We start from the raw sequence: 12,815 nt of genomic DNA, 5'->3' as shown, positions 1-12,815 counted from the left end.
CAAATGATCGACTCAATATTTTGTATCAAATAATAGATTCATTCAGTTTCTAATGAAATTAACACAATATTTAGTGATAAATCTAAGTTCAATATTAAATGTGCAGGTTATTGAACAAGATAAATAAAATATTTCAGTTACAAGTAAAAGTTGTTGAACGAAGCAAAAAGAATTGTTTTGCGAAGAGCCAGTGTACTTCAATGATGAAAAATGAAGACTAGAGCACAAATTTTAATCTTGCGTGGTTTTTTTAAAGAGAAAAATTTTAAAGATGCGTTTTCTAACATAACTTTGTAGCTTCAATTATTTTTTCACCGATTCCAATCAACTGAGGTAACTGTGAAAGATCATTTTCGTTTCTCAGAAGATTAGAGAATTTTTTTTTTTTTTTTTTGGTGCATGATGGGACAAGCAAGACTTTCATCTTCAGCTATACTGCCAAGAGCATGCCACTGGATATTGACGGAATATACCAAGATTTCCTCTTCTTCTGGATTCCGAAAATCGTGCATTCAAAATTTACTTTAGAAACAATAGTATCAAGATCTTTTCGGTATAACAGAAAAGATCTTGTTTGTTTCAGTTGACTATAAAATAAATTAAAAGTGTGGATATTTAAATTTGAATTTCTTTAATGACTTTACTTTAAAAAAATGTACTCGCATTTTATTCCACACTGAGAAAATTCATGTTTAAAAAACTCGACCTCCCAAATGAAATGTTGAAATGCCGCCCCTGCTATAGAACCATTATATGTAAAAGGACCTGTAGTGCTTCCATCAAGATGCCGTAACGGATAGCATAAAGGTAGCTCATTGGCGTGCAATTGACATATGAGCCACTGCAACGGCCTTTTTAAATGCAGCTCAAACAATCTTATTACACCACCTTTCACACCAGTACTGACTGCTGTTCCATCTGATCCTACTGCAATTAAATCCACAGTAGATACTTGGGTTGTTTTTAACACTAGGAAGGCCGATATTTCGATATACCTGGAACGGCCGGAAGCGGTCAAAATGACCGTTCTTTAAAAGAAGCTGTAAAACTCGCATAAAAATGTCGAAAACTAAAGAAAGCATTTATATTAGCTTAAATATGACTTATAAATTATTTTACTTTAAAATGTTTAGCTAAATTATTTATTTTATATTAAAACATTTATTTTTTTAAAATGTGACATTGCAAAAACATACTTACAGAAAAGAAAGATTACTCAATCTTGTTTACAATCCATGCATATACTTATTTTTTTGATTTGTCGGTACATGGCCCACAAATGAATTTGTGGCAGTGTTCACATGTATTTGCAGTCTTATTGCCTTTACAATTCTTGACCAGTTGACACTGCTTTCTCTTTGTTCCACGACTCATGGAAACAGTTTTCAGTTCTGTTTTTACAGCTTTTGTGGTTACTTCAAGGTATTTCGATCTCAACTCCTCTGATAATTTTAAGATAAATTCCCTGCGAGTTATATTTACGCTGAATATTTCTTTGCATAGTACCCACGCATTTATTCCAGCTAAATCAAGCACATTGAAAAACACATTTACTGGCCACCGTCTTGAGCATGATTTCACCGAATACTTTCTCGCCATTTGGTCAACCACATCTACCCCATATTTTGTTGAGTTATAAAACGAGATAACTTCTGGAGTTTTTTTCTCTGTATTGGTTACACTCAAATTTGGATGCAGGGAGCTCAAAAGAAGGACATTCTTTTGCTTTTTGCACTGGTATGATGTTAGAGTTATGCCGTCGTTATGCACTGCTTTGCTAGAAAAAAGTGCACCTTTTTTCTTCTTGAAGCTTTCTGGAATTTCCGTTTTTGCTCTTTTGATTGTTCCAACAAAGCTTATGCTTTTCTTCTTCAAATTTTGTGCTAAATTGAGAGAACTAAAGAAATTGTCTGTTGTTACATTCCTTCCACTATTGTAATAGGGTTCCATAAGTCTGTAAACTGCGTGTTCTCCAACAGTTACATTCTCAGGGCGCGTTTCATCTTTTCTCAGGTATGGAAACGCGTTCAAAATGTATTTCGATTTCACATCTGTAGCCAGCCAAAATTTGATACCAAATTTGTCTGGCTTGTTAGGCATATACTGAATAAATTTGCATCGTACTTTAGTTGGAAAGAGTTGCTCATCTATGCAGATATTCTCTCCGGGTTTATAACACAACAAACAGTTCTCAACAAATTCTTCCCAAATTTCGGAAATAAAAGCGAATTTATTCGTTGACAAACGTTGCGACCTTGTAGATTTCATGTCAAACCGCAGGTATCTAAGAATTTCTTTAAATTTCTTTCGAGGCATTGTTTCAGAAAAATATTTATGCCCCCATTTCCTTGACCACAAAGCATCAATAGAAAGCCCTTTAGCTAACATAGCACCTCTAACATAAAGCAAGGAGATAAATGCATCTAGTTCCTCCAATGTCACTTTCCAGTTATCATTTTTGCATCTTGCGCTTTCTGCTTCGGTACACTGTTGTATGTGCTTCAACATTTTTTCATTTATGAAAAGGCGCCAAACACTGGTTGCTGAATCATGATCAGCGTTTCTTTTTGCAAATGATGTGGGGCCACACTTTTCTTTCAAAATATTTTGCGATGGTAGTCTTCCAGGTGTAGTTTGGTCAAGCAATTTCCAAACAGTTCCATTTTTTGCCACTTCGTCTGTCGAGGCATTCTCATCCAAATTATTTATATTCTGTTCAGTTCTTGTTCCTCTGCCTCGAAACTTTTTCCGACCTCGAACAGGTAAGCAAACTTCTTCTGGCTCAGTACTATTTTCAGAGCTTGATTGATAACTCTTATTTTCGTTCAATTCAATTGCATGAAAAGAATTTTCTTCTGTATCAAGTATGCAATCGTCACTTTCAAAATCAGAATTAATAGCATCCGAGCCAGAATCATCCGAAGAAATACTATGCATTATTTGCATAATTTCATCTTGGGTAAGAAATTTTTTCCCAACAGTTCTGCGAGCCATTTTGCAATATAATGTGGAAAAGATAAAATTCGAATTTTCTAACTGGGGGGTCTTGCTTACACAAAAATAGAAAACATCTTTCACATACGCTTTGTTCAAAGCCAATAGAGGAAATGTGACTCGCGTCGTACGAAGGCAAACAAGAAAAGAAAGCAGAAAACAGGAAAATCAAGGTTGAAAACAAGCAAGGAAAAATTCCAAATATCCGCGCATGCGCATATCTTACAGAAACAAGTGTGGCTGAAGGTCACCTTTTTTCAATCACCACGTTTCCCACCCCTCATATACGAAATACGAAAGGAAAAAAAATAATATGAGAGAAAAAGTAAAGCACGGTCATTTTGACCGCTTTTGGCCGTTCTAGGTATATATTAAATTATCTAAGAAACAAGTAAAGATAAATGGATGATTTTTTTAGTAGTAGAAGTTTATTAATATTTAACTAAAGTCAAAAAACATCAAAGGTATTGGTTAAAACCAAAAAATTTTGAGCGCATTTTAAGCGCGTAAACGGTCAAAATGACCGCTCTGGCCGTTCTAGTGATAATAGTCTAATATGCTTGATGACACTTCATTCGCTGTACCAATTCTTCTGTTCTGAGTTTTTCGTTACGATTTCTATTTGGTTCATATATGCTTGGCTAAGTGCCAAGAACAGGCCGATTTGTCAGACTGGGGGTGGGTGATTTAAATAGTTTCATTATATTACAGAGAAGAAGAAAAATAAACATTCGGAGGCAAACGCGCAATTTCAGATTCCCGGCAGGGGTGGTAATATGTAATATGATATAATTATTTTGTTCACAAACAAGGGGTCTTACTATTTACACCACAGGTGATTAAAAAAATACATAAGAAATGAAAAAAAAAGTTTTTTAAAAAAAAAGTCAATTTTTACATATTTATCAAAATTTCAGGGACCTGGCAAAAGGTATAAATCTATTTTAATTACCAAAATTTTTTTTAATGAACATTAGATGTCAAGACACAACTTTTCCCACCACAGGCGATTAAAAATATTATACATAAGATTTAAAAAAAAAAATTAAAAAATGTCAATTTTTACATGTTTGACCAAACTTTAAAGGGCTGGCGGGGGATCTAAATATGTTTTGATTTCCAAAAAAATTTTTATGCGAGCATTTGATGCCAATACACAACTTTTCCCACCACAGGCGTTTTCGATTTCAAAAAAAAGTCAAAATCGACCCACCCTAACATACATGAATCATATATCGTAATTCTATAATTTAAGATTATACATGAAGGAAAATATTTTCGCAATAAAAAGAAAATGAAAACTGAAACGAGTAACCTACTGTTGAAATTCTGATCCGAATGACTCTTCGATTCATGTAAGCAATGGCAAATGGAGCTCTGTCGTCTAACTGCATAAAATTTATGATAGTTCCCTCCCTTGTCCAACAGAAATCTGTTGCTAGAAATCCCCAAGCATTGCAGATCCTTATCCATAAAGAGCATCTTAAAAGGCGTCATTTAAAGCCATAAAACAAGTGTGTGGTCTACATGTACGCTCCCTTTTTTTCTGCTTACCAAAAGATAGTTAGTCAAAAGCTCTTGTACATAGTCTTTCTTGACTCTTATTAATATTCTTAATACCAGTGGCGTACCTAGCATGGGGGGACACCTCCCCCCCCCCCTCCCTCGAAACGCAAAAATAAAAAAAAAGTTTTAGATTGTATGTAAACATGAAAATTTTAGTTTTCAGAAACAACTGTATTCGTGAAAAATAAAATTTTAAGTGGGATAATATACAAAAGACAAAAACATAAAAATGTTTTTTATGTAACTTGCCCTAGACGAATGTGTGCGTCGAGAGATCAAAAAAGGAGGGCGGTCGGTCTGTGAAATTGTTGGCCCCGTAATTACTTTAAACGTATCTCTCACACAGGGAAAGATAATATGTTTTCAGTTTTTTAGTATAAGAGGTCACTACTAAGTCTAAGTATTGACAATATGAACCAGTATAGTAGTATGTATTAATTCCATGATGTGGAGTGGGAAATATTGGGGTCCAGGCGGTCCCACCCCCTGGAAAATTTTCAAATTAAAAGTCTTTAAAATGCATTTCAGCTTCATATTTTTCAAAAACTAGAAATTCCATTTTGGGTGTCACTCCCCCCCCCCCCCTCAGACAGGTCAAACCCGGGGCGGACAGCCCCTCCCCCTTTCGGCCACCTTAGCGACGTCACTAGTAGTAATACCTTAGCGTTTTACTAGCGACATCGTTTATATACATTCCTTCTTCAAACTCAAACTTCGTTTCGCTCATAATGAATGCATTGTCTCATTGATGCAAAATTTATTAATAATAACTTTCATAAGTCAACGAGATAGCAAGGGAGTGGGGGTATAAAACTTCATCTGAGGGAAAACACAGATTAAAAAACTTCCCAAAATGATATAAAGGCAGTATAAAATGTAATAATGTAATGATTTTATGCAGAAATTCAAATATAAATATTTTTAAGATAGTAATTGTAGCTTCGGCAAGGGCGACCACAACCTACCGCCAGAGCGATGATGAACTCCCGCGTCCAAATTCTACGCCCCCACCCCAAGAACGTGACTCCCAAAATGAGATTTAAAAAATCTCTTAAGTTACCTCCCAAAATTTCAATGCCGAAAGTTATGCCATGACCCCCTTCGTTTATGCACACCTCTGGCTAATAAGACAGTGAAAGAATTAAATCTATTTACAAAAACTGGAATATATTTTGAACACAATGCTTGCCAACGGCAAAGATCTTGAACTTCTGTTATGATTTTAATTGACAAAGTAGTGTTTAAAATCGAAAAATGTTTTATCTTTAAAACTGTTCGGCATCTTTATTGTTTAGTCCAGTAATTCCCCTGATGTGCCCCAGGGAGCCCTTCAGTCCTCCTAGGACTACTTCGAAAATTTACTATTTTTGCTCAACTAATTTAGACTTACTATTTATGAAACTTTTTTCCATTTTTTACAGAACCTCTGCAGGATAAATAAGAGGTATTCAATGGAGATACACGACTCGTATTTATTTTTGACTGTCAGTTACAAGTCATACTTTTATTTTGGGAAGGGCGCCATGCAAAAATCTTAGTTCCAAAAAGGGCACTTGACTCAAAAAGTGTAGGAATCACCGTACAGTCCTGTCCTCCTTTTTTTGTGAAGCTACAAAAAATGCGACATCTGTCATTGTGTTCATCCATCCACTAAAATATTGATTTTATGCGGCTTATTTCGACATTACACTATTTTTAATGCGCAGATTTTAAATATTATCATTATTTGTCTTCTTACTTGCTTCTATCGCATTTATGATCGTGAGCAGAACAGGGAATCATGCTATCTGCTCTTACAGCAATTGAAGTACAGTTAATAAATAAAACCATTCTCGTACTCTTGACCATAGAAATGTGCTGTCACTTCCACCGTCACATCCCCTTTTTATTGGGGAAACACCATGCATCCGCTTTTCTCCTCAGAACTGAACCTTGAAGCAATAGATATGCCACCTGGCCTTTATGGGGGTTATAAAAGGGAACAGTGGTGGCTCGTGGGGGAGGGGGGGGGTGGCAGAGATTGGGCCCGGAACTTTTTATTTATTTTCCTTTTTTTTTGTGCGTATAAAAAATGAATTGCACCATATTTTCCTGCGTATAATCCGCGGATTACCTGTTAAAAAATAAAATTAATGTGCTGCGGATTACATGTTGCCGCGGATTATCTGTGCCCCCCCCCCCCCCCAACACGAATGCATTGAACCTCAATATTTACACCAGGATTCGCCGAGACCGTTACCCTGCCTGTAGTTTATTTTATATAGCTTGAATGTTCTTCTTACGTTACCTTATTTAGGCTATGTAAAATAAACAACATACAGGAAAGGACGAAGCCTTCATTTGCCCAAGATTAGACCGACTGCTCCTTTCTTGACTCTTTGTCTTCAAGTAATTAGCATACTATAATGACAATTTCGAGAAGAAGTCATTATTTTTTAGATGATTTTTTACATTAGTTTTAAGTACACCTTAAAAGTTACTTCTTACGTTTTTAATTTACTTGCTAAAATTTATGTTTAATCAAAACTTCATTTTATTGTTTCATATTGTCGGCGGATTATGCAAAGATTTTTTTTTCTTCAGGCCGATTTTTCTAGGAAGGAAATTCCAGGGGAGAGCTCCAGAACCCCTTCTCATAAAAATCTTCCAAGTTTGTCTACAATTGCGTATTTGAAACTGCAATTTTGAAAAATTGGAGAGGGGAGGAGGACTTGATCTCTATTTATTTTTCAGAAAAAAAAAAAAAAAAGAAGAAGAAAAAACGATCGGGGAGAGTTTCGGAGCTCCATCCCTTACCCTAACATCAATAAATGTGTCCTATCCCCTCGTTTTAAGGCCTCAATTTTTACAAATTTCCGCGGAGTTCCCTGTACCGTCCCCCCCCCCCCCACTAACATCACCAAAGACTCTAAAATTGCGTTTTTAGAACTACAAGTTTCAAAATGGAGATATTTGATGAGCAAATCAAACCAATTTAATTGATTAGATTTTTTCCCTCGTTATGTCCCCCTCCCCTTAAAAATTAAGTTATAGTTGCGCCACTGTTGTGTGCTGTGTTGTATGTACGTGCGTGCATATATCGCTACAAGATTTTTTTTTTAATTCAGAACATCTCTTCCCATTGTTACTCAGAAATTATTACTTGTTTTAAATTACTGTTCACGTTATTTTAAAGAAAACGTGACAACTAACGTTCACGTTAATTCAAGGAAAATAAAAAGAGTTCGATATTTTTTTCTTTTTCTGCATAAAAATTCTGAATCTGGCCCACAGACGCCAGCGGATTCATATGCAGAAGGGTACACCCGCATGTAAATCGTTAAGTTTTTTTTTAAAACTGGTTTTTTAATTTATTAATTTTTTTTAAACTTAGTTTATCTGTTTTTATTTTTATTTATTTATTTTTTTAAGTGAATACTGAGATGTATTTTCATCTTTGTTAAAGTTAATTACTGTATATTTTTTGCATATTTCTCTGATCACATTATTTTGCACTTTTGTAATTTGGCCTTGCTTAAATTAAAATTAATTTTACTCATTCAAAATAATTAGCTATTAAAAGATTAAAAATAATATTATTATTAAAATATTAGATTAATATTGCTTTTTAAAATGTATTTATTTATTTTGAAAAACCAGGAGGGGGGGGGGGAGTGCCTCCCTGGCAGCCCCTTATCAGTGCTGCAAGGGAGGCGTGCTGCAGCGCCGGAAAACGTACTTGACATAAATGTGAGGTTAATAATTTTCGCGATGTATTTTGTAGCTTTTCCCTATCTGAATACTTAAATTTTATTTTTGAAAGTCAAGGGATGAAAGTGTAAGTGCACCACATTGCCGGCAGTCAACGACATAAACATGATATTAATATCTTTCGTGATTTACTTAGTTGTTTAAGTATTTTGTAGCTTGTCCTGTGTTTAAAATGAATTTAATTTCATTTGTTTAACACAAATAATTATTTTAAGAAAGTTCAAATAATAAAAAAATATTTAAATTTTTTTCTCTCCAAAAACCGGGGAGAGGGGGAGCCGGGGCGAGTGCACCCGTTATCTGCCCCCCCCCCCCCGCTCACTTTTTCAAGGCACAAGCCGCCACTGGTAGTGGGGGTAAACCTAACCATGAAGCGAGATAATGCAGTGATTAAGGTCTGTTTAGCCTTCGCAATGCTACCAGGTTAAGTTTGTTTCAACTATATATATAGTAGTATATTTTTCGTTATTATCTTTGCCAATAACAGATGATTCGGGCTAAGTAACGAGATACAGGATTTCATCACAAGTAGCTTGTATTCTGTGAAATGTAAATTAGTTAGGGAAAACGTAATATTTAAATGATTATGACTAAATTAGCACACAAATGAATTCCAGAGAGGAACAAAGAAATTTTGTTTTAGTGACAATTGCTTAAAGTGTAAGGCGTTTTTATAGTTTTTTTTTTTTTTTTTTTAGTATGGAGCATTTTGATGAAAAAAATAAGGTGAAGTTTTGTGATTGTTCGTACTATTTCTGAAATACATTTACTCTAAAGAGAATGAAATTAAAAAATTTTGAAAAAAAAAAAGAACCGACTTCAAAATTGCTCTAAAAAGTGAAAAATAATTTTATTCTTTAAACATCATCGATAATACTTTTAAACATAATTTTTGAAGTTGGTTCAAAAACGATAGATAAAATCATTCACAGCCATAACTCAACTACAACTAAAAATTTAACCAGGCCCAGTTTCTTAACTACCACATACATGATTCATTGTTGACAGCATATTTGTGTGTGAGTAACGATATAAAGTTTTTTGAATGATTTTCTGGAAAAAAAAAACAAAAAAGATGAACGAAGCTTGTTTACACTGGTTTTAATTTTTGTTTTTACGCCAAATTCAAAAATTATGTTTAAAAGTATTATCGATGATGTTTAAAGAATAAAATTATTTTTCACTTTGTAGAGCAATTTTGAGGTCGGTTCTTTTTTTTTTTTTTTTTCAAAATTTTTTTATATTTATTTTATTCAATCTAATATTCAGAATTAAAAATGATCGTTTCCTGACTTTTATTTGGCTTATTTATTCATTTGAATAAGGTGTTTTGCCCATACGCCAACTTTAAAATTGTTCTTGGATATCTACTGATTTGCCGCATCTCAAATTGATCAAATTCAAGTGCGCAAACTTCAAAATAATTTATCATTTCGGTGCCTCTCTCAGTAATCCATTCATGATGTGAGCTTTTTTTTCGGTCGTTGTCCGATTTTGGAATTGGGTTCCAACATGTACATAACTGAGTTTGCAAACGCTTTTCGTTATTAAAATTCAGCAGGGAAATGACTTTAAAAATTCTTGATGAATAAAAAATTGCTGACGAAGTATATTTCATGTCGTTCTGCTCTGGTACTGACTGATTTTGTCGACGGTTGTTATGTTTTAATTTTAACATAACGACCGCCAAATAAACTATCATTTTTTACGATGAAGTTACTCAAATGAGTTTTGAAATTTTTGCCATGAAACTTATTACAAGATTTAAATTAATGTGCAATTTTCTTCCGACGAAAAGAGATTTTAATATATATGGAGTTACCTTTAGATGACATAAAGCTCATAACTTCTGAAGATGTCGTGCAGCATTTTATTTACACAGCAAAAGCAATTCCATGAAGTTAAGTCTACGAAGACTAAAAGGATACATTTAAGTGAAGCTTTTACGCATCGATTCATAGGGATCAATAAAATAAATTTTTTCCATTATCTGAAAAGGAGTGAACGAGCTTTTTTTTTTTATGAATGCCAGGAAAAAATCGTTTATACGCGGTCACTGTATTTTCCTTCGAAACATTTATCTTCAAAACAATTTTTGCGTTGCTATAAATTTTCAACAATCACGCACATATTCAGCATCCAGGTACTAAATGATCAGTTTAATTCTTACTGTAAAATGACACCTTTATGCACTTGCATATTTTAAACATTTCTAAACTAAATTATAAATAAATTGCAATATTGATTCAGGCAAATTGCTTCCTGAAATTGAGATTATAAGCAAAACTTTTCCATTGTGCTATAAAATTGATTTACTGCACCAATACCTTAATTTTGTGTGTTACATATAGAAATTCGATTAGTCGCGACAAAACTAGGGAAGTCGAACAGAATCAAGCCATTATTTTCTTGATTTAAATGGCGCAAGAATGCTCTCTGAAAACTCACAGAGGAACAAACAAGGTAATTTTCTGCAGTTTAATTCAGAAAAAAAATGATAAAGAGATTGATGATTATTTTGATGAGTACTCGATTCAATCTGAAGGAAGCGTCTAATTCGAATTCGAAAACAAATCTTCAAAAACCGTTTTCATATTAGGGACATAACGGCAAACATTGTGGAAGCATTTTTACGGTTGAGGAGTCAAAGAAAAGTTTCATCGATAAGATGCAACAGTACTCTGACGTTAAAAGTGTTAGAAATAATCAAAATCATTTTGCAAGAGGAACGAAAGGGTTTGAGGAAAACATAAAGAATAAGAAGAAAAAGATGTATTATGAGACTGATATATCAAATGATCAAAAACTGTTTCAAAGAAATGTAAAAAAGAACAGTTTGAACAATGATCCACCAAACTTTCAAACTCTCGTTACAATATTTCTCAGAAAATCTTCAATTTATGCTTTGAATCAAGTTGGTAATTCGAAGTCTGCGCGACGTAAATTATTCTGGGCAGTTATAATGATAGTCGGCTTAGTCGGAAGTGGATCGCAAATTTATCAATACCTATCAGCGTATTACGCATATCCTGTGGTGGTGAATATGGATACTGTAAATGAATTTAGGCAGGATTTTCCTGCTGTTACCATTTGCAACCTAAACAGTGTGCGAAAGGAATTTGAACATTGTTTGAAGCGTCAACTTAATTACGACAATTGCGCTTCGGTTTCTCCGAACCAGATGGTTCCTGAAAAAACTTCCCCTCATTTGACAAAACCGAATTGTTTTGTTGACAAAATCTACAGTAAGGAGCATCAAGACTTTGCTTACATGGTCAATTCACTTTCTTTTATCAATGAAAGCAGTCGTATTCTTTACGGGCATCAAGCAGAATCTTTTATTCGATCATGTTCCTTCAATGGTGAAAGCTGTTCTCACACGGATTTTCAAGTTTTTAATGACATAGTCAATGGCAATTGCTTTACTTTTAACATGGCTAGTGAGGAAAAAACTCCTATGAAGACATCATTCATCGGACCAAACGGTGGACTTGAACTGGAGTTGAATGTGGAACCTGAAGAATACTTGTCATCAACAAGAAGCATCGGAGCGAAGGTAATTATTCACGATCCTTACCATGATCCGAATACTCAAGATGAAGGTGTTTATGTTAGCCCAGGTTTTGAAACTTCTGTCGCATTGTCGAGGATTACGATGGAACGATTGCCTCCTCCTTACAAGGATCATTGCTTCGATTACAAAGCTGAAGAAAGTCAAAAGAAATGCTCTCTTCGCTGCTTCCAGGAGGCCATTTATGCGCATTGCTTCTGCAATTTTCCTCAAGGCATAATTATTGAAGGGGTTCGAATGTGCGATTTGACTGATCCAGAAGATTTCTGCTGCATGAACCGTAAAGTGGAGGACGAGAATTGCGATTGTCCGCTCCCGTGCACTACTACCAGTTACGAAACCAAACTGTCCACAGCTTTATGGCCTTCGAACGCTTTTTTTCAGGATAATTTTTACTTGCTGTCAGCAGAACTTGGCTTGGATGCGTTTGAGACGTTTCGCGAAGCAAACCTGAGAGTGAAAGTGTATTATGACACCTTAGAACACTCCATATACAAGCAGAAGCCTATGTTTGAGAATTCGGAAGTTTTGAGTCAAATAGGTGGACAGATGAGTTTATGGCTCGGATTCTCCTTGGTTGCTCTATTTGAATGTGTAGAAAATCTGATTCTACTTTGCCAATACCGCAGGGGTAAAGTAGATATAAACAAAGAATCCGAGTCAAAATAAGACTTACATATGCAAACTTTTGAATGTATTACACATTTTTAGTGGCTATAACGATCATAATCGTTTGTCCTTAACCCGAGAGGGATCGCGCGGGGCACGCAGTCACCCCATTCTTATCCAAACACCTGTCTCAGGGTAAATCTTTATCTGTAGTCAATCACCCTTTCAGTATCCTCCTATCTAACAGTCCCCTTGGTAGTTGAAGTGTTATTTTTACTTTTATTTTCTTTCTGCGAGTGAAACAATCATTTCTTGGAATTCACGC

At 34.7% G+C, this 12,815-nt stretch overlaps 1 protein-coding gene across 1 annotated transcript; it reads left to right on the top strand.

Annotated features, from left to right (window-relative positions):
• The first annotated feature begins 11,353 nt into the window (after window positions 1–11,353).
• On the top strand, window positions 11,354–12,550 carry LOC129227432 (amiloride-sensitive sodium channel subunit beta-like). The gene has a single exon (XM_054862028.1). It carries the CDS (start codon window positions 11,354–11,356, stop codon window positions 12,548–12,550), a length of 1,197 nt encoding a protein of 398 aa, XP_054718003.1.
• Window positions 12,551–12,815: the final 265 nt, after the last annotated feature.

Source organism: Uloborus diversus, chromosome 1, assembly GCF_026930045.1.
Source record: "Uloborus diversus isolate 005 chromosome 1, Udiv.v.3.1, whole genome shotgun sequence".
Taxonomy (NCBI): Eukaryota; Metazoa; Arthropoda; class Arachnida; order Araneae; family Uloboridae; genus Uloborus; species Uloborus diversus.
This window is presented reverse-complemented; position numbering and strand designations above follow the sequence as displayed.

Excerpts from the sequence above, each read along its gene's own strand:
- LOC129227432 (XM_054862028.1), top strand. The coding sequence starts at position 11,354 with ATGGATACTGTAAATGAATTTAGGCAGGATTTTCCTGCTGTTACCATT.